The sequence below is a fragment of the Symphalangus syndactylus genome, chromosome 7 (genome assembly GCF_028878055.3).
Source record: "Symphalangus syndactylus isolate Jambi chromosome 7, NHGRI_mSymSyn1-v2.1_pri, whole genome shotgun sequence".
NCBI lineage: Eukaryota > Metazoa > Chordata > Mammalia > Primates > Hylobatidae > Symphalangus > Symphalangus syndactylus.
The window spans coordinates 35,517,694-35,540,711 of record NC_072429.2 but is presented as its reverse complement, the minus strand read 5'-3'; the positions used below and the strand labels follow the sequence as shown (position 1 = coordinate 35,540,711).

Here is a 23,018-nt window from a genome sequence, read left to right as displayed (position 1 = left end):
TCACAGGTTAGACAGACCAAGGCTGAGCGGACAGACAGGTCTACAAACGGTGCCCAGCTCTCTGACACTTGGGAGATGGCAAATGGGATGATGATCTCAGCTGGGACATGGAACTGGAGGGCATAGGTGAAGAAGATGCCGATAGAGTACATCAGCTTGACCAACTGGTACAACCTGCAGACACATGAATAGGATGTGAAATGTGATGTGCCTCCCCGGAAGGGCCATTGAGGACTCACTTACTGCTCAGAAGTTGGTATGGGTTGAATATCCCTAATCCAAAAATCCAAAATCTGAAATGCTTCAAAATCCTAAACACTTCTGGTCCCAAGCATTTTGGATAAGGGTTACTCAATCTGTACTTGTCACTGAATTATAGAACTGGCTAATGTTAGATGACTCAGGCCAGATTGGACATCAGGGCCATCCAGGAAGCTTATTAAAAGTGCATATTGCTGAAGATTCTGAGTCAGTAGGGCTGCAGCTTAGGAATCTATGCCTCTTCTTTTTTAATTTTTTAAAAGACAATAGCCGGGGGTGGTGGCTCACGCCTATAATCCCAGCACTTTGAGAGGCCGAGGCGAGTAGATCACCTGAGGTCAGGAGTTCGAGACCAGCCTGACCAATATGGTGAAACCTCGTCTCTACTAAAAATACAAAAATTAGCTGGGCGTAGTGGCGTGCACCTGTAGTCCCAGCTACTCGGGAGGCTGAGACAGGAGAATTGCTTGAACCCAGGAGGTGGAGGTTGCAGTGAGCCGAAATCGCACCACTGCACTCACTCTAGCCTGGGCAACAGAGTGAGACACCATCTCAAACAAACAAACAAAAAAGACAATATATGCATAGAGTAACGTTCATGGTACAAAAGTCATACAGTGAAAAGCATTCCTCCCACCCTTGATTCCTAGCTTCTAGTTTCCATTTCCATAGGCAACCATTCAGAGTTTTCTTGTGGCCCTTCTAGAAATGATTGGTGTTTGTACATGCTCATACAGAATGTAGGAACATACATGCACATCCATGCACATGCATGCATACACATATGCATATACACATGTAGACTCCTCTTTTATTTACCCAATATTTCTTTTCTTTTTGTTTCTCTTTTTTTTTTTGAGACGGAGTTTCGCTTTTATTGCTCAGGCTGGAGTGCAATGGTATGATCTCACTTGGTCTTAGCCAAAAGGCCAAGAAGCGATGCAATGGTATGATCTCAGCTCACCACAACCTCCGCCTCCCAGATTCAAGCAATTCTCTTGCCTCAGCCTCCCGAGTAGCTGGGATTACAGGCATGCGCCACCATGCCCAGCTAATTTTATATTTTTAGTAGAGACGGGGTTTCTCTATGTTGGTCTGGCTGGTCATGAACTCCCAACCTCAGGTGATCCGCCCTCCTCGGCCTCCCAAAGTGCTGGGATTATAGGCGTGAGCCACCACGCCTGGCCGTCTCACCCAGTATGTCTTAAAGATTGTTCCTTGCCAGTACACATAGATCTAGCTCTTCCATTTAATAGCTGGTTGATATGCCAATTGCATGGATATGCAATAATTTTAAAAATCAGTCACCAATTAATGAATATTTAGATTGTGCTTAGACTTTTCCCAAGTAAACAATGCTGCACAGACTATCCTTGTACATATATTAATGCACATATAATATGCAAACTTAGAAGTTAAAATGCTAGGTAAAAGTCTACGTGATTTAAAATTTTGATAGCTGTTGACATATTGCCCATTTGCTGTCCTAGTGTATAAAAAGACCTGCTTTCCCACGTCCTTGCCTAAACAGTGTGTCGATGCATGCATCTTTCCTTGTATTTATCTTTTTAACTCACATTTCTATTATCTTTCTTTCTTTCTTTTTTTTTTTGAGACTGAGTCTCGCTTTTGTCACCCAGGCTGGAATGCAATGGCGCCATCTTGGCTCACTGCAACCTCCGCCTCACAAGCTCAAGCAATTCTCCTGCCTCAGCCTCCTGAGTAGCTGGGATTACAGGCTCATGCCACCATGCCCAGCTAATGTTGATGTTTTTTAGCAGAGATGGGGTTTTACCATGTTGGCCAGGCTGGTCTTGAACTCCTGACCTCAGGTGATCCACCTGCCTCAGCCTCCCAAAGTGCTGGGATTACAGGCTTGAGCCACTGCCCCTGGCCTTCTATTATCTTTGTGAGCATCTCTTTATCTGGCCATCTGGCCATTTTTTTTTTATTTGCCTGTGAAATACCTGTTCTGCCCTTTGCCCATTTCTCATTGGGTTGTTGGTCTTTTTCTTATTGGGAAGTGATACTTGTTTAAGGCTTTCCTGGAGAACCTGATGACTAGTGAGATTCACACCAGCAGATGTGAAGTCCTGATGGAGCTCAACGCCCATGTTTTCCAGCTGAGGTCCCAGGAAGGAAAATGCCCTGTCCAAGGTAGCTAGTGACAGCCCAAATTGCCCAGAGCAAGAACAGCATATTAGGATGATATCTTGAGTAGAATAAGGCACAACTTCAAAGAAACTCCACATTTATTATCTCATCTAGTCATTATCATAACACAGTAAGGTGGGTGGGGATGGTTACATTTTTCTCATTCTACAGCTCTGGGTTTGTGGGAAATAAATGCACCATCATCCTACTCACCTTGGAAAAATGAAGGCTGTGGGGATGCATAACAATGATAATAGCTAACACTCATGAATGCTTACCACATGCTAAGCACTTTTCTAAGCATTATCTGTGTATTAATCCAATTAATCCCCACCGTCACTGCATCAGGTAGCACAGCAGTTATTTGTGCTGTTCACCAAATACTTCCAGGCACATGGCAGAATTGCACTTCCCTGCCGCCTTGGAGTGAGGTGCGGCCATGTGGCTTGCTTTGACTGCTGCAGTGTGAGCAGGAGAGACATATGTCACTTCCAGTGATGCATTACCAGCTTCATGGCTCAGCTTTGCTGTGCTCTCTGCTATGACAACCAGAACAGATCCCATGCCTCTCCCTATCTCACCTGAGGTGGGCAGGACATACCAGCAATTGGGCAAGTTGAGGATGATGCTGGCCTGGGTGTCTGACCCAAACTTCATGTAGCCCAGTGTCCCCAGTAAGATAGAGAGGATGATGACAATGGACATCCCCAAGTACAGAACAAAAGAAAACTGCTGTGGATGCTTCATCTGGTTTTTGAGAGGCAGAACCTGGAGGAAAAAAAAAGTTGGGAAAGAAAAGGTAGAAAGAGATGTGGCCCATTGTGAAGGAGAGGGTTCCCGTACAAGCACAGATGTCCTTCCCCAGGTGGGCCCAGAATCAGAAAGGGGCCTCTCCACATGGCCACACTCCTTTCATTTTCTCTCACGCTTTCTGTTGTCAGGAATGCCCTACTTAGTCTTGGTTGATTAGTAAATTCTCAGTCTTCAATGCTTAGCATGGTGTATTAGAGCAGTAGGGACCCTGTATGTGGGTACAGACTTTCCCTTCACCAGGAGAAGATCAGAGTCTGCACTTTTCATAAATACTATTTATTTAGACATCCACAACTACAGTTGGCCGCTGTAGAGAGCACTAGGGATCATTCGCGTGAACCCCATCAATCTTACCATACCGACGCCTTCAAATGTGAAGACGGCTGTACCAAAGAACAGCAAGAAGGTCTTCCAGTTTGCCATCAAGGGTAGGTTGCTGGGATATGGAATCCCCTAAAAGAAAGTGGGAGAAGGTCATTGGTGTTGTTATGGTGTTGAAGTCATCCCAAATCTTTGCCTGGTAGAAAGCTGGGTCACACCTGACCTCAACAGAGAAAATCAGAAGATACCTAGACCTCAGTCAGCCTTCTAATCTTTTAAATAATATTTATTCATTTTGTGAATGATTATTCATTTATATTGTGCTAAAATACACATAACATTTTACCATTTTGACTATTTTAAGTACACAGTTCAGTAACATGAAGAACATTCACGTTGTTGTGTATCCATCACCCCTACCCATCTCCAGAACATTTTCATCACCCCAAATGGAAACTCTTTATCTATCAAATAATAACGCCCCACTACCCAGCCTCCTGGAAACCCCTGCTCTACTATCTGTCTCTATGAATTGGACTATTCTAGGTACCTCATGTAACTGGAATCCTATCATATGTATTGTTTCTGTGCTTGGCTTATTTCACTTTGCTTTAGTGTCTTCAAGGTTCATCCACATTGTGGTATGTGTCAGTGTCTCCTCACTTTTTAAGGCTGAATAATATTCCACTGTATATATAGACACCAAATTGTGTTCCTCCTTTCATCACTTACTTGGACACTTGGGTTATCCCACCCTTTGTCTACTGGGAGCCCGCTCATATCTACATGTGGAGAAAGAGGAACTCAGAGGAGAGGGGAATTGCCCAAGGCCACTATGCAAGTTAGTGGCACAGCCCAGATAAGAATTCAGGTCTCCTGTTTCCCAGCCCTCTAATATGTCTCTCCCACATTTCTTTCAGGGCTGTGCAGTCCACTAGTTAGTATAGCAGCTCTCATGAATCTAGGGGGAATGATTATGTTAATAGATTTCTATGGCGGGTAGAATAATGGTTCTCCAAAGATGTTCACATCCTAATCCCCAAAACATGTATATTATGTTACATGGCAAGGGAGAATTAAGTTTTTAGATTGGATTAAGGTTTCCAATCAGCTGACCCTAAAACAAGGAGATGATCCTGGATTATTCGGGTGGGACAAGCATCCTTAAAAGCGGAAGAGGGAGTCAGAAGGGGAAGACCAGAGGGAAGGCAGCATGAGAAAGACTTGGCTTGAGGCTGCTAGCTTTGAAGATGGAAGGGGGCCCGAGCCAAGGCACACAGGCAGCCTCTACAAAGCTGGAGAAGACAAGAGAACAGATTCTGCCCTGGAATCCAGAAAGGAATGCTGCTCTGCTGCACCTTAAGTTCAACCCAGTGAGACTCAAGCACTGGAAAATAAAATTGTGTTTTTTCAAGCCACTAGATTTGTGGTAATTTGTCACAGCAGCAATATGAAATGAATACAACCCCAGAGACTTTCACTCAAGAAAATGAATGTATAATGGTGGGATTTCATGGTCTGTGATAATGGACCATGGACATGGGAGGCAGTCTGAAATTCATGAAAAAATTACTTTATCAATTTCCTTGTCTATAAACTATGGATAAAGATATTATAGTTGTTCCTTGGTCTCCATGGGGCATTAGTTCCAGGACCTCCCGTGGATACCAAAATCTGCAAATGCTCAAGTCCCTGATATAAAATGGTATAGTATTTGCATATAACCCATTCTTTTCTTTTTTGAGACGGTCTTGCTCTGTCACCCAGGCTGGAATGCAGTGGTGTGATCATAGCTTACTGTAGCCTTGACCTCATGGGCTCGGGTGATCCATCCACCTCAGCTTCCCAAGTAGCTAGGACTACAGGTGCAAGCCATCATGCCCCACTAATTTTTTAATTTTTTGTAGAGACAGGATTTTGCCACGTTGTCCAGCTGGTCTTGAACTTCTGGGCTTAAGCGATCCTCCCACCTTAGCCTCCTAAAGTGCTAGGATTACAGGTGTGAGCCACTGTGCCTGGCCAATAGTTGTTAGACCTAGTTGTTTCTTAATTTGTATGATTTTTTGTTGTTGTATATTTTTAGTGTTTTTTTCTCCCAATAGTTTCCATTTGTGATTGTTCAGATCCATGGATGTGGAAATCATGGATACAGAGCGCTGGCTTTACTTCCAAAATAGTATTGTGAAGGTTCAATAAGTTAACGTATGTAAATAATTTGGCACCAAGTAAATAAAATTCCTTTATCGTCTGTATTTCTTTTGTCCATCTACCACTTTTACAATTTTTTTGGTTATTTGATTGACGTTTATCTCTCCAAGTAAATGCAGCTTCCATGAGAGCAGGCACCCTATTTATTTTTGCTTACCACTGAGTCCCTGGCCCCCCTTGCACAATGCCTGGATTGCAGAAGGTATTCAGTAATTATTTGTTGAATGACTCATTATTATCCAATGTGACGACGATGATGATGATGAGGATGTTGATGACAATGATGATGATAATAATTAGCTTTTACAACTTGTGGGACAGAAGTGTTCCTAGATGTCATGTTGGCAGGGGCTGCTCAGAGCAGAGGATCACCTTCCTCAGCTTCACCTGCCCATCATGATAACAAACCCTCCTCCCCAGGAGTTTCAGAGACCCAGGACCCTGATCCTTTCTTCCCTGTGGCACAGACCTGCATGATATACTCAAAGATCAGAGCCATACTCCCCAGGGTGCTGATGTTGGCCAATGTCGAGAAGATGGACAGCGCTCTGAGGTTCTGGATAAACACCAACGAGATCAGGAAGGGCAAGATTATCAGCATGTAGAAACGAATGTCCAGGATGGGGGTCAGCGTCAGAATCTCCCTGGGCTTGCAGATGTTGGAGGTCACGTGGGCTTCTTCCATCATCTGACATAAAGCACAATGACAGGCAGTGTGGTTGCTACATAAAACATAGGACACCAATCACATTTGAATTTCAGGTAATTAACATAACTTTTTAGTATAAATATGCCCCCAATATTGCATAAGACATGCTCATAGTAAAAAAAATCACTACTTATCTGAAATTCTATTGTAACTGGGTGTCATATATTATTATTTGCCAAATTGAGCAACCCTAACTGTCGGGCCCATGATTGTGACAACCAGAAACTCTTAGAATCATAAAATCTCAAGGCTTTGAGGTTGTCATCTACTCAAACCTTTTCTTCTCCACAAAATGAGTTTCTTTCATACATCCAGAGAAAGGGAATTCATTACACAAGAATATCCTCTTCAAATTTAGATAGCCCTAAAACCTGAGAAGCTCTGAATATTGGTCAGTATCCATCTGCTTGAATATTCCATCTACAATACTTGTCTCAGTTCTTTCTGGTTGTTTGGGTGCACAAAAACAAGGATGCTTCCTCTAATCCACAAAGCCAAGAAAGAAGGCTGTGGTTGATTTGTAATGTCTAATAGGAATGCAATGAGGGGAAGGTGGCAGCTTGTTGGCCTTGTATAGTTAGACATCTTCTACATGACAACCTTGAGATACTCAAAGTAAACGTCACCAGTGTTTTTCAGGCTAACAATTATCATTGATTTCTGATTGGACATGATTGCAGGCCTCTCTTTCTACCCTGGTTACACTCTTCAGAAGTTACTTTAGCTCATCTATCCTTTCAAAGTGTGATTCCCAGGACTGAGAGAGCTCCCAAGCGTGGTCTGATCTAGGAGTAGAAATGAAGCTCTCTCCTCCCATGACCCTAACACAATACTTTTGCTAATGTAGCCTCAGCAGCAGGAGGTCTGCTTTTCTCCCACTCTGCCCAGAAGAGGCCTCTTTACCTGTTGTAAATTGTCTGCCATAAACATAAAATAAACACTGCAGAAGCCCAGCTGGGTGATGACTAATAAGAAGCTGACAGTGTACCTGGGAAGGAAAGGAAGAGGCAGACAGAGGGAGGAAACAAAAACTAAAATTATGTCTTAAGAATGTTTATTATTTGAAACAATTATTTTTGTTATTATTTTTAAAATTTTCCCTACTTTCTTTTATTTTGAAAAATTTTTAAGCCAAAAAGTTGAAAGAATAGTATAATTAACATCCATGTACCCTTTAAATATACCAGTTGTTAATTTTTGGCCCCAAATTAGATTACATATATATATATATACACACACATATGTATATGTATATATGTATTTATTCATCTATACACACACACACACCACATGCACACACACACACATACACACGCAATTTTTTTCAGAATCATTTGAAAGTTAATTGCAGGTCACTTTGGAAGGCCAAGGCAGGTGGATCATTGAGGTCAGGAGTTCGAGACCAACCTGACCAACATGGTGAAACCCCATCTCTACTAAAAATACAAAAATTAGCCAGGTGTGGTGGTAGGCACCTGTAAATCCCAGTTACTCGGGAGGCTTGGGCAGAAGAATTGCTTGAACCCTGAAGGTAGGGGTTGCAGTGAGCTGAAATCTTGCCACTGCACTCCAGCCTGGGCGACAGAGCCGAACTCCATCTCAAAAAAAAAAAAAAAAAAAAAAAAGTCAATTGCAGGTATGCTAACACTTAACCCCTAAATTCTTAAGACTGTAATAGCCAGAAAATCAACTTCAATATCTTCATATATATACATATATACAGTTTCTATTTAATACATATATACAGTTTCTATTTTAAATACACTCATTCATTGGTATCCAAGACCCCCTACAAATTCAAAATCTGCAGATGCTCAAGTCTCTTATATAAAAATGACTTAGTATTACCCCAGTTCTCTCTAAAATATCTTTTGTAGCTATTTTATTTTTTAATTCAGGATCTAATGAAGGTTTGTATATTGCATTTGGCTACATCTCTAGTCAAGTGGGAGGATCACTTGAGCCCAGGAGGTTGAGGCTGCAGCGAGCCATGATCGCACCACTACACTCTAGCCTGGGAAATAGAGTGAGAATCTGTCTCAAAAAAAAAAAAAAAGAAAGAAATTGTTGTTAATTTTGTAAGAGATGATGATGGTATGATGATTATACTTTGTAAAGTTATTATCTGTTAGAGCTACGAAAATAAAATACGGAATTATTTTATTTTATTTTTTTTTGAGGCAGAGTCTCAGTGCGTTTTCATCACATTGGCTTTGTTTGAAGAGTATAGACCAATTGTCTTACAGAATGCCCCACATTGCGGGCTTGTATGATTGCTTCCTCGTGATTAAATTCAGGGGGCACTTTTAGCAAGAATACTATAGAGGTGATAGTTTTGCATCTCTATTTTATCATATTGGGAGACACATGATATCATGTTGTTCTGCTTTGTTGGTGACTGCCAGATCTCCTACTGGAAATGTACATTTTCCCTTTGTAATCTGTGGGGTAAAACTTTGAGATGGCACGATTATCCCGTTCCTCAAACCAATGGTTTTACCATTCACTAATGTTCCTCGCTTGAATCAATTATTTCATTGGTGGTTGCAAGGTGGTGGTTTTCTAAGTCTATCTATCATTTCTTCTAAATTTATTAGCTGGTTTTTAAGAGAGATACATTGTTTTCTCCTCTTTTTTTGGCATCACAACAGACACATGTTAATTATTTCTAAATTTAATATCTTATACTCTGTTATTGTCATTACTCTTTTGTGTTCTTAAATTACTCCAAATTTGGAGACGCATTTTTTCAAAAGAACAAAAACATGTTCCTTTACTTAGATTGTAATGTTTAGATAAGGGCTTTTCAAAATTGGCTTGTAGTATCAACCAATTTGTTGGTTGAGGCATATGTTAAAAATACAGACTCCTGGTTCTCAAATCATCCTATTGAATCAGAATCTTGGCAGTGTCACATGCGACTTCAGAATAGTATCTTTTTCTGTCTATCGTAGGAAGATTTCTCAAACATATACAAAAGCAATGAATAATTTAATGAATATAACGAGAATTTAACAAGAATAATTTAATGAATTCACATGTGTTCATCCCCGCTTCAACAATGAACTTTTTGCCACTTGTTCTCTATCTCTTCAGCCGCATCACACACATACTGAATTTGTCAGTGTATTTGTAGCAAACCAGAGATCCCAAGTTATTTCACCTGTAAATAATTCAGTATGGGCCAGGCGCGGTAGCTCATGCCTGTAACCCCAGCACTTTGGGAGGCCGAGGTAGGCGGATCACGAGGTCAGGAGATCGAGAGACCATCCTGGCTAACACGGTGAAACTAAAAATACTAAAACACGGTGTACTAAAAATACAAAAAATTAGCTGGGCGTGGTGGCGGGCACCTGTAGTTCCAGCTACTCAGGAGGCTGAGGCAGGAGCATGGCGTGAACCTGGGAGGTGGAGCTTGCAGTGAGCCGAGATCGCACCACTGCACTCCAGACTCTGTCTCAAAAAAAAAAAAAAAAAAAAAAGTAATAATTCAGTATGTAGCTCTAATAGATAATAACTTTAAAAAGTATAATCATCATACCATCATCATCTCTTACAAAATTAACAATAATTTCTTTTTTTTTTTTTTGAGACAGATTCTCTGTTTCCCACGCTAGAGTGTAGTGGTGCGATCATGGCTCACTGCAGCCTCAACCTCCTGGGCTCAAGTGATCCTCCCACCTCAGCCTCCTGAGTAGCTGGATCCACAGGCGTGTGCTACCAGGCCTGGCTATTTAAAAAAATTTTTTGTAGAGATGGGGTCCCACCGTGTTGCCTAGGCTGTCTTGACACCTGGTCTCAAGAGATCTTCCCACCTTGACCTCTTAAAGTGTTGGGATTACAGGCATGAGCCATTGTGCTTGGCCAATAATTTCTTTATACCATCTAATATTCCGTCCATATTCAGATTTTTCCAGTTCTCTCAAAGATATCTGTCTTACAGTTGGTTTCCAAACAAGTCTACACATTGTATTTTGTTAAGTCTCTCAAGTTTTTTAAACTGCTATATTCCCCTTGCCTTGTTTATTTTTTCCTTGAAACTTTTAATTTTTTGTTTGCTGCTGAAGATACCAGATCATTTGTCCTGTAGTATATCCTATTTTTTCTGTTTGGTTGGTGACTTCCTCATGATGTTATTTATCTTGTTCCTCTATCCCTTGTGCTTCCTATAAATGGATATTAGATCTAGTGCCTTGAATAAATGGAGGTTTCAAATTTATTTTTGAAATATCTCACAGGTGGTACTACTTCGTACTCCCTACTGTGGGCTATTATGAGACACATAGCTAGCTGTCATGTATATAAATATGAGAAGCTAAGATGAGTACATGGGGTCAGGTAGCATCAGTGCATTCTCCCTTTATAAAGCTTCCCAGTGACCATTCCTCTAGCAGCTTGAGCATCCATTAATGACCATTGCCTCCATGGAATGGGCAGTTTTTGTTTGTTTGTTTGTTTGTTTGTTTGTTTTGAGACAGAGTCTCACTCTGTCACCCAGGCTGCAGTGCAATGGTGCGATCTCAGCTCACTGCAACCTCTGCCTCCTGGGTTCAAGCGATTCTCCTGCCTCAGTCTCCCGAGTAGCTGAGATTACAGGCACCCACCACCATGCCTGGCTAATTTTCATATTTTTAGTAGAGACAGGGTTTCGCCATGTTGGTCAGGCTGGTCTCGAACTCCTGACCTCAGGTGATCCACCCGCCTCGGCCTCCCAAAGTGCTGGAATTACAGGCGTGAGCCACCACACCCGGCCAAGGAATGTGCAGTTTTTAATCAAGCTCCTCAGGTATCTCTTAGTAAATTAAAGATGACAAATTATTACTTTAAATATTTTTTAAATATTTCTAACTCTGTCTCATGACCTCATCTAATCATTAGAGTGGCTCCTGATCAGGAGATCGATGACCTACTGAGAATCCCAAGAGAGGAGCTGCAAAGGAATCTTAGCAGCCACAATTTGACTCACTACCTCCTGAGGGACTTTGCTGGGGAAGGCTCCAATGTTAGGTTCTTGGTCAAATCTCTGCTCCACCTATATCAGTGTCCATGCCTTTGGATATGTTATTTTATCTTTATAAGCCTCATAGAAAACCATTTTATACACCGTTAACTTTTTATCAAGGCAGGGAACAACCTGAATGTTCACCTTAGGGGAATAAGCAAATGAAACGGATATACATCCACACTAGGGAACACTGTGAGCCTTAAAAAATAATGAGGTCGGCTGGGCGAGGTGGTTCACACCTATAATCCCAGCACTTTGGGAGGCTGAGGCGGGCGGGTCATCTGAGGTCAGGAGTTCGGGACCAGCCTGGCCAACATGGTGAAACCCTGTCTCTACTAAAAACACAAAAATTAGCCGGGCGTGGTGGTGGGCGCCTGTAATCCCAGCTATTCAGGAGGCTGAGGAAGGAGAATCGCTTGAACCCAGGAGGCAGAGGTTGCAGTGAGCTGAGGTCGCACCATTGCACTCTAGCCTGAGCAACAAGAGTGAAACTCTGTCCCTCCCCCCAAAAAAATGAGGTTCATTTATATGTTCCGACATGAAAAAATAGGGATATATTGTTAGATGAAAAATCAAATTTTCAAAAATTATCCTAAGTAATGTATAAGAAAATAGAAAGCAAATTATGTGCTTCCATTCACACGCATATATTGATGTACATGTAGAGAAAAAAGTCTAAAGGAATATTTACTAACTAGATTTCAATGATTACCTGATGGGTACAGAGTGAGATGGCGGATGGGGTTATCGAGGTGATTCTCTACATTGTTTGATTGTTTAGAATAAAAGCATATTCATTTAAAACCTGTGTAAGTAGAAATAAAGAAAAGTGATGATGATTATTATTGTTGTTACTACTATGACATCTGTGACTACTACCTTCCCCACACTGCATGGGTCCTCAGCCAGGTGTTTGGGCAGGTTTCAAGGCTGTACATCGTGGCCTCTCCATAGTTCACAAAAGTCTTTTGTAGTCTAGGGGGAAAGAACAAACAATGCATAATTTAAAACATTTTTGTTAAAGGTACGGTTTTCTCCTAAAGTGAGTGATTTTTATGTATTTGTGTGTGAGCATGAAGCATTCTGTCAATTTTCTCACAGTGATCTACTTTATACTTTAACAACTTTCAGGAGTTTGCCTTTTTTTCTTTTTTTGCAATTATCCCTTTAAGCACAAATATTTAACTGACTATCATTGGATTTATTCTTCTTGAGTAAACTGTAGCTGTGCATTGACGTAGATCAGCAAAGCAGGAAAGGGGATATGGAGGGGGAGAGGAGGAGGGAGGGGAAGAGGTGGTGTGGGTGTGGCCAGGCCAGTGATTCCCTCCTTCCCATTGCTGATGGTGTCAGAACATTTGAGACCCTGGCCTGGGCCAGACCCCTCACAAAGGCGATACTTGGGATCCTGCCCAGCCCCCTGTAGGATGTGATGCCCAAGTTCCAGCCTATTCCTCTTCCCATGTCCCTCTTCCTCAACTCTTTTAGGGGTGGAGCAGGCCCTGCTGCAGAAACACCTTTGGCTGGAGCAAGTGGAAATAGCAGCAGGTTGCCCAGATCCTGGAAGCACGGCGTAAATTGCAAGACTGAGGGGAACGGGTGGGAGAGAGGAAGGGCTTCAGCCTTCTTCAGAAACCAGAGTTTAAATCCCAACATGACCCTCAGGTAGCCAGACATGTAGAGCCAGTCTCTTGAGATCTCTGGGCCTCAGTTTTCTTCACATGCAGTCTGGATTTTGGGGGAAGAGACAGTGAGAGATGGATATGGAGAAGTGCTGGAACATGGCATTTTTATTACTGCTCACTGTGATAGGCATTTTCAATACAAATGAGGTCACCTTGCATAGAACTGGCAAGGATATGAATCTGAGGCTTGCAAATTCAAAAGCTATGGGATCAGAGAGGTACTGGTGATCTGGTGAGTGACGGGCTGAGTATAAGAGACAGTAGGGAGCATTGGAGACTGTGGCAAACCAGAATAACATGTCCCATCGTAAAAGGGATTGCTCAGGACTTGCCTCTAGAAGCACATCTAAAAAATGAAGGCTCAGAAGCAGTCAGTTGTCTAACTGATTAAGAAGGCAGAGATTTTTTTTGTTTTGTGAATGTGAAATCTCCAGGTTTTTTTTTTTTTTTTGAGACAGTTTTCACTCTTGTTGCCCAGGCTGGAGGGCAATGGCGCGATCTTGGCTCACCAAAACCTCCGCCTCCCGAGTTCAAGCGATTCTCCTGCCTCAGCCTCCCAAGTAGCTGGGATTACAGGCACGCACCACCACGCCTGGCTAATTTTGTATTTTTAGTAGAGATGGGGTTTCTGTATGTTGGTCAGGCTGGTCTCGAACTCCTGACCTCAGGTGGTCTGCCTGCCTCGGCCTCCCGAAGTGCTAGGATTATAGGTATGAGCCACTGCACCCGGCCGAAATCTCCAGGGTTTAAACATTGACTAAAAAATAAAACTGTGAAGTCCCCCAAAACATAACTGAAGGCCATAGCCAACTCTTAGGCCATCACTCTGCAACCTATATATTAGAAAAAATAAAAGACAAGTCATCAGAGGAAAAAAAAAATCAGAGAAAGGCTTTCAGAAATGGCCTGATGTCAGAAGCTTATCTGGTGATATAATGATCCCAGAAGGCTTGAGGGAAGACAAGATTTGCAAAATGGTTAACAGTGGAGTCACAGTAGGTCTTTGAATACTGGCTCTGCCACTTCCCAGCTATATGACCCTGTGCAAGGCATTTAAACCTCAGTTTACTCATCTGTAAAATGGGAATAAAAATAGTGCCTATCATAGACTTACTATGAGGAGTAAACAAGGCTTGCAAGGCTCTTGGCATGGTAACCACCGTGTAATTGCACAATACATTTAACTACGGAATGAGTAAATGCTCTTAAAAGCGTTTTGTGAGCAGGAAAGTGCTCTGAGAGTTAGGTGTGACTGATATGTACTCCAGGTAAACCTATTTGGGTTATAATAATTAGGCTTTATGGAGAGTTTTATTTACTGTCCCTACTTTGACTTTTGAGGCCTTTCTTCACATTTACCAGGACCTATTTGGTTTTGCATGCCTTGGGAGTAGCCGAGCGCTGTGGATCTCTGCATTCTTTGTTTTTACTGCATTTGTCTTTTCTTTCTGAAATTGTTTTTGCATTGAAGTTTCAAATACATAAACATCGATTATTATGTGTATGCTTTGATAATGACTGAAATCATTGTGAATGTTTCTGTTCAGTAAGTATGCTTTTTACTTTTACTAACATTGCATGGAACAAATTACCCTGACAAGGTGTGGGTACTGGAGTGGGAGAAGGCTGGGGGTGGAGAGGCTAAAAGGAAGAGGAGAAAGTCTCTGTCTCAAATAAATAGAGTAATTTATATAGTGCTTTTGCATCTTTTATCACTTTTGATGCTTTCAGTTAAGGAGATTTGGGCTCAGGGGGATGCAGGGATTTGACAGTCACCCAGCTTGTTAGCAGCAGCGTTGGATCTGTGCCTAGAGTCTCTAATTGGGACTCTCTGTCACTCTCTCCTTGCCTTCATAGAATCTAGAGTGGTAGGAAGGTGGCCTGGAGCAGTGGCCGAGTTAATTGGGTCAGTGGTCAAAAGAAGCACAACACACCCTCAGAGGGACCCCAGTGCTGGGATGAGAGAGAAGCAGGCCTCTGACCTTTGGCTGAGGTGTTGAGCACAGTTCAACAGGATGACCATGCAGTGCACGGTGAGGACCCCGATGGCCAGAAGGCTGACAGGACCGACCTGAAGGGGAGAGGAGAGAGGGGGAAGTGAGCCAGAAATGATCACTCCCATTCCCTGGCCTTCTCACCATCTGCGTGCTGGGGCCTGTTGCATAATAAAACTGTCTTTGGGGTGACAGACCCAGCCTGAATGTCCTCATGCTCCCAGATGCTAGAATTTGAATGCTCTTCTTAGCATCCCTGTAGAGTGGCTGCCCAACTTCTGCTAGGATACTTCCAGTGACAGAGAGCTCATTACCTTCCCACGTAGCCCATGCATTTTCTCATTTTCCTTGAGTTCTACCAGTTTAGAGTTCCTTGTGGCAAATTTATTTCGTTTGACACACCATGGCCCTCACTTCCTCCAAGATAATTGAGGACCAAGGTGTTCTTATGACTCAGTTCTCTTCCTCTGGTACAGAGATTATCAACAGGTGCCCTATTGACATTTCGGGGCAGATAATTATTTGTTATCAGGAGCTGTCTTGTGCATTATAGGATGTTTAGCAGCTTTCCTGAGTCTCTACCCACTAGGTGTCAGAGACTCTTCCCCTAGATTGTGGCAACCAAAAATGTCTGTAGAGATTGTAAAGGTCTTTGGCTGGGGTGGCAGGGGCTGCTGCAAAATGATCCCAATTTGGGAATCACTACTGTAGTGTGTCTAATTTGTCAAGTTCCTTTTAAAAAGTGGGGCTGATTACTAATCATATATTCCAGAGGTGATCAGAAGGGCATAAAGAGGGACCCTCTCACATCCTTTATTCTGAACACTTGTGTCTTTATAGATGTGACCTATCACAAAGATACAAATAAGGTATCAAGAGCACCACTAGACTCCACTGGAATGCAGGCTTCATGCAGCAGAGACTCTCGTGTCTTGTTTGCTTCTATATTCCCAGGGGCTACAAATGCACAGGGTAGATAGGTACTCAATAAATATTTCTCAAATGAGTCATGGCCAGAGGTTCTGGTGGGAGATGAAAGGTAAAGAAATCATCTAATAACTCTGAGGAAGCAAACATCAAAGAATAAAAGCATCGTCTTAAAAAGCAAATACCACTCTGGCAAAGATCGTTTGGCTGAGGACCATGTTTTTTTGCAGAAGCTCTAGAACCCAGAGGATTCCAAAGGGGAGTGTCCCATCTCTGGGTTGGAACCACTGAAGATCAGAAGTCATGACAGAGGAAGCAAGGGTCTCGCCTTCTTTAGACATGGGAGCCACTTAACAGGCCTGGAGATAAAAGATTCACTGCAACAAAATGGAATTATATATTTGGTATCAATTCCATTCAATAGATATTAATGGAAACTTGCTGTGTGCCCGTCCCTACAGAGGCTACCGTGGGGAGGTGCAAAGGGAAATCTGACAGTTTTTGCCCACAGAGATTTCAATTAAATGAGGAAGGTGGGTCTATTAAAAAACAAATATGTTGGCTGGGCAAGGTGGCTCACGCCTGTCATCCCAGCACCTTGCGAGGCCAAGATGGGCTGATCACCTGAGGTCAGGAGTTTGAGACCTGCCTGGCCAACATGATGAAAACCTGTCTCTACAAAGAATACAAAAATTAGCTGGGCGTGGTGGCCCACACCTGTAATGCCAGCTACTCGGGAGGCTGAGGCAGGAGAATCACTTGAACCCAGGAGGCAGAGATTGCAGCGAGCCAAGATTGTGCCACTGCACTCCAGCCTGGGGGACAGAGCAAGACTCTGTCTCAATAAATAAATAAATAAATAAATAAATAAATAAATAAATAAATATCTTATCTTCGTAAGTGCTTTAAGAATCCCAGGTAAGGTAAATATAAATGGTAGAAAAATACAAAGTGAGGATGGCATTAATGATCATAGGAAAGAGTAAAGTTTTAGAGAGGAGGCAATTTAAAAAGACAGGAACAAGGGGGCAGGAACAGCACAGGAAAAGAGAAAGAGGTAGGCTGGCGTGGGGAGAGTGGATTGGTGGGATTGGTGGAGGCGTCTATCCTCATGTTCAAGACATTTTCTCATGCGCCATCATGTAGTTTGGAACAGGAGTCACACACTCAAATGCCTGCAGGGATTGGGCTGCTAATGCAAATAATGAAATGAGCTGCATGTGATCCTAGGGAGTGGGGAGGACTGTGGGGAGAATGGTGGCAAAGTAGATTGAGATGAGCATGGTGAGTCTTTAAGAGTAATGGTGTGCCCCCTCCAGGGATGCTCAGGTTGGACCCAGGTTGGCTCCAGAGGATTGATGCCAACAGGCACATTTTCAATTGCAGAGGTTACCCCCAAATTGCCCATTGATAACAATATGAAGGCCTTCAAGACCTATCACCCCCTTCCGCAAATGAGCAAACCTAGTTCCCATCCCACAGATGCCTCTTACCAATAAGCCGGCATTCTTTATGGCCAGGGGAAGCCCCAGGAGCCCTGTGCCAATGTTGCATTTCAACAAGTGGATCAAAGTTTGCATCATCCTGTGGTGGGAAGAGTAGGGAGACAGAAGGTACTGTTAGTGGAAGGGAAGCATGGCCAGAAGCCCAGCCTCCTTCTGGCATCTCCAGAGCGCCTGATAGGAAGAGGGACAAATCCTGATGAGGTAGACTTGGAGACAACTCTCAGTTCTAGCGGTCTGTCCTGGAACATCTGATCTGGGGATGGTGCTAGTTTAAGTGACTCAACAAATATTTAATACACACTAGGCTCTAAGGGAAATAAAAATTGCTGCCATTCTGGATAACACTCTACTACTGGTTGGTTCATTAATTCATCCAGTGATTTCTTTCATGAATTATTCTCTCAAATAACATTTATTGTGACCTAATACATGTCTATCAGTTAGATAGACAATGGAAAAAATTAGTAATAGTTGCCTCAATCTACAGTGAGGCATCAGGTTATTTATTAACTGACTCACTAGAAACAAAAATCTACCATATATAGAATATTTACTGGTTTTAGTTTGCTCCTTCATCCATTTGTTCAACCAATATTTACTGTGAATACGAATTGCTTGTGCTCTCTCTCTCTCTATATATATATATGAAATGAGCTGCATGTGATATATATCTATCTATCTCTATATATATGTATCTATGAATTGCTATGTAATATATCCACATTATGCACTGGGTAAAATTTAATAATTTAATAACAATTGTTACTATGCATATAGAGTACTTATGGTGGTCCCAGCAGGGTGCTAGGGCCTAGGGTTCTAAATATTCTTCACACCTGTGCTGGCAGCTCCTGCCCGGGCATCTCCAATCTTGATGTGGATTGGCTAGGAAAGGTGGGAGCAGGATCATGAGAACAGAATCAAAAAGGAACTTAAATAAAAAGTACATGTGTAAGCATTGAACGCAGAGGTAGGAGCACTTAATTCTGAGTTCTAGCTCTGCTGCTAACCTACTGTGTTTGGTTACTACTTTGGGAAGCCCTTAGCTGCTTAGATCCTGTTTCACTGCCAAAAAAGGGAGAACAATTTTAGTCTTGCCTATGTCCCAGGGAAGCTGTAAGACTCAAAAGAGGTAACAACATGATGAATCATGGAATCATGAAGTGCTTCACAGATGTGAGCATCATCATCATCATATCATTGTCTCATCATCATCATGATCATCATCATGATCATCATCATCACTGCCACCTTTGGTTTGGCCTTCATGGTGCTCACTTTTTAGAAAGCTCATCCTTCAAGAGGAAGAAGAATTGGGATGATAGGAAAAAGGCAAGCATGGGCTGGTTTAAGCAAGTAGAAGTGCCCCCTCCACCCAAGAACAAAAGGGTACCTTGAAGATGCCATTGGGATATACAGATGAAGTCTCAGGCTAAGACAGAGAATGCCCTTGTACCACACTTAAGTTGTCTGCAGGTGGCCAGGAGAGCCAAAACCAACTGCCCAAATAAGTCCAGCAGAGACAGTGCTCACATCTCTTTGTCTTATCCATTAGGGAGTCATGGCAAGGGGCTTGGAAGAAGCTGTACCAGGTCTTTGCATTTCAATGCTGACCTGAGAGAGGGTTGGGTTGTGAGAACAGGTGGACTGTTGGGGACTTCTGTGACTTCAGTCTATTGAGTGAAGTCTATTGACCTAACTTCTGTTGGGGCAGTCTATTCACCTAAGGATGGGGGGTGGGGCACCCATTGTCCCTTTACTTCCAAGAGATAACTTTTATTTCTTGATAACTGTAATTTGTCAATTCTTTAGTAGTAATTTCTCCAAAAGATGTGGTCCCATTTCCCACCCTCTGCTCTTTTTTCTTTTGTCTCTCACTTCTTTCCCATGACAGCATCAATGTCTTACCCCTATTTGAATCAGATATTGTGGGAAAGGTGAGACAAGGTTTCGGAGGAACCACTGTGCCTTAGCTGACAGCATTACCCATCTGGACCTTGAAGCATAAATAGATGTTGCAAGCTCCCCTGAGACTTAAAAAATTGGGTTTATATTTTTTCTTGAAAACTATACAATTGCTATTATAAAAGGAAATTCCAAAATCCTACCAATTGAAAATAACCACACATTATAATTAGCACTCCTCTGGGCATCTTTTTTTGCTCTAAATGCACCAAATTTTACATAAAGAGAACCACTATACATTCTGGATCCTCAACTAATTTTCTGTATGAATAAATGTGCTACACACTTTCCATGTCCATAGATTTCCTCCATCACTTGTAATGACTGTATCATATTCTACTGTATGTTTGTTCCATGTGTTAACCTTTCTCTTAATGTTTCCAAGTTTTCAATATTATTGAAACTGCCTTTGTAAAATTATAACAGGAAATTATGACAGTGAAAGAAATCAGACCTAACCAACTCCATCTTGGTTCTAACCTTTAAGATGTCCTTGTTTATTCCTGGACATAGGCTGAACTAACTTTGGGAAGGAATTCACTTCATGGTTTGACTATTGATATCAACCCTTTCCCAAAAAGACCCCCTTCTTGCCTGGGGACCATTCTGCCTTTGCAGGACTAACAAATTGGCTATAACATTGGATATTACAGTTTAGGGCTCATGCAGCCTCTGGCTCCAGGAGTCTAAACCTCCCCAAATTGTTCCTGGGGATAACATCACATTATAAAGCCTAAAATCAGTGTTTGAGTTATTTTGCAGACCCTGCACTCTGATAGACCATCTGAAACCACCCAGACCAGTCATCTGGCTAAACCAGTTCTGCCATCCCACCCAAGAATAGAAAACAGCAAGAAAAACTCACTTTGAGCCCCTGTGATTCCATCTCCAACCTGATCAATCAGCACTCCCCACTTCCCAAGCTCCTACCCACCAAATTATCTTTAAAAACTCTAATTCCAGAATGTTTAGGGAGACCGATTTGAATGATAATAAAACTCCGGTCTTGAGCTTGCAGTGAGCTGAGATCGCGCCACTGCACTCCAGCCTGGGCGACAGAGCGAGACTCCGTCTGAAAAAAAAAAAAAAAACCTGTGGTCTCTTGCACAGCAGGTTCTGCATGAATTACTCTTTCTCCATTGCAGTTCCCCTATCTTGATAAATCGTCTCTGTCTAGGCAGTGGGCAAGGTGAACCCATTGAGTGGTTACATTATAACAAGTGCTTTGATAAAAATTATGCACTCTTGTGCTATTATTTCATTAGAAAAAATTTCTAGAAGGGGTATTAGTAATCAAAGGGTATATTTATTTATATTTCATTATACTTTAAAAAACTAGATTGTAATACTTACAGTACAAAATTCAAAAGATAAAACACAATAATCCAAATCCTTATGAAACAAATATAAATCTCTTTTCTCTCAGCCTCCGAATTCTCTTCCCCAGAGGCAACCACTGCTGTCAGTTTTGTGTGTGTGTGCACGAGCTGTATACTTTCAGACAGGATTTGCCAAATAAATATTTGTATGTTTTATACAAATGACATTTTAGGATTTGACATGCAACATTGCCATCTAGAAAGATACCAATTTAATTCTTCCCAAAAAGATGAGAGAGGGCATTTCCTGATATCTTTATCAACACTGGGGATTGTCATTGATAATCTCTTTCTGCCCACAGTTATTACTGATCTGATGATTACCAGATAGCAGTCTGATTGACAGTAAGTCCTAGAAGAAGAGTTCTGTTGAGATCATGTCCTTTGCCGGGACATGGATGGAGCTGGAAGCCAGTATACTCCGCAAACTAACAAAGGAACAGAAAACCCAACACTGCATGTTCTCACTTGAAGTGGGAGCTGAACAATGAGAACACATGGACACAGGGAGGAGAACAAGACACACACTGGGGCTGGTTGGGGATGGGGGGCAGGGGAAGGGAGAGCATCAGGATAAATAGCTAAGGTATGTGGGCTTAATACCTAGGTGATGGGTTGATAGGTGCAGCAAACCACTATGACACACGTTTACCTATGTAACAAACCTGCATGTCCTGTACATGTATCCTGGAGCTTAAAATTAAATTAAATTAAATTTAATTTAAAAAAAAGAGAGAAGAGTTCCATGTGTCTGAGTTTGGGGCAGTAAAGGTGGAGACATGGAGTTAGCACCTTTTGTTTTCTGGATGGATGGCATGGGGGGTTGGGGAGAAGAGGCAGAGAGAATAATGGCAGATGTGTGAGGAGAAGAAGGCAGCCAGAGACTGTGGAAGAAAGAAAGGGAGGAAGGAAAGGGCAGACAGCCTGAGATAGGAAACTGTCCCTGGAGACAAGCTGCTCATGTTGAGGGTGGCTGCTCTAGCTGGGTTCTTCGTAAAAACTGGGAAACAGGGCTAGTAGCCAGAGCCACAGGGATTGACCTCCTTAGATTCTGAGGTTTCATCTTTTATCCATGCATATCCTGTTTATGGAATAAGCATGTTAAGAAGATAGATGAAGGAAGACATAGTCCAGAGCTGCAAAAACAGCAGTGCTTGACCTCAGGCCTGGAAGGGCAGTGCGGCCACTTACGATAGTCCAGCTTCTCCAGCAGGATGGACATTCTCTGAAGTAATGCTACTGCTGCTCTCCAAGGGTGACTGAGATCCGTTGTCCAAGGAGTTCAGCTCACTGTTGTAGTCCCTTCCAAGCAATGACATCTTCAACACGGTGGGTAGGTGGCAGAGGCTCAGGGTTAAGGCTCTGAATGAGCCTCTGATGGGTCTTTCTCCAGAGAAACCATGGCTGCCGACCTGAGATGCTGGCTCCTAACCACAAGGATGTGTGCTGCTGGCTGAAGCCTGAAGTGCATGAATCAGGGAAGCGGTGGTGGCAGGAGAGGCTGATGTTGATGATGCCTCACCTGGTTCTTGGGGGACTTATGAAAGACCCATCTCAGTCAGGGTGGTCCTCAGTTTCCCTCGCAATTGCTTGCCCAACCAGGACTTGCCTGGGCTTTTGGCCTCTCCTAGTTTAGCCTTGCTGCTGTAGGGCAAAGTGAACAGTGTGACTGGGAGGAAGAAGGCACCATTGGATTGGAGGTCCTGGTGCCTGGATGTGGGGCCAGGCTCAGTGCTTGTCTGTCTTTAGCAAGGAAGAAACCAGAGCTACCTCACAATGGAGGCTGCCCAGCCAATGAGCTGCTGCAGAATCCTGGGATGCAGATGTGGCCCAACAGAGCATAATCCAGCTACCATGTTCCCTGGGTGGGGTGAAGAGTGGCTTGTAAGGCCCAGTTCAAATGCCACCTGCTCAGAATTTCTATACAGGAGGCATGTATGGCCTGCCAGTGATTTGGAAGGGAATGCAGGTCATGTTTAAAAAAAATCATTTGTTCAGAAAATATTTATTGAGCATCTAATATATGCTAGAAACTGTTCTCCATGCTGGGAATATATTAGGGTAGAAAACTTACTACAATCTCTGTTTTCAT

At 42.6% G+C, this 23,018-nt stretch overlaps 1 protein-coding gene across 2 annotated transcripts in view; it reads right to left on the bottom strand.

The window, feature by feature from the left end:
- Nucleotides 1-22,670, bottom strand: part of SLC36A3 (solute carrier family 36 member 3) — a 29,104-nt gene extending 6,434 nt beyond the window's left edge. The window contains exons 1-10 of one of the 2 annotated variants that reach the window (XM_063642682.1): nt 22,118-22,670; nt 17,571-17,661; nt 15,139-15,227; nt 12,351-12,446; nt 7,942-8,064; nt 7,370-7,454; nt 6,227-6,445; nt 3,583-3,681; nt 3,017-3,183; nt 5-174 (exon numbers count right to left, since the gene is read on the bottom strand). In XM_063642682.1, coding sequence (XP_063498752.1) covers nt 5-174; nt 3,017-3,183; nt 3,583-3,681; nt 6,227-6,445; nt 7,370-7,454; nt 7,942-8,064; nt 12,351-12,446; nt 15,139-15,227; nt 17,571-17,661; nt 22,118-22,245 — 1,267 coding nt within the window. In that variant the 5' untranslated portion in view covers nt 22,246-22,670. The remainder of the gene's footprint in view (nt 1-4; nt 175-3,016; nt 3,184-3,582; nt 3,682-6,226; nt 6,446-7,369; nt 7,455-7,941; nt 8,065-12,350; nt 12,447-15,138; nt 15,228-17,570; nt 17,662-22,117) is intronic. The other variant, XM_055285584.2, reaches the window with a different exon arrangement.
- Between the last annotated feature and the right edge of the window lie 348 nt (nt 22,671-23,018).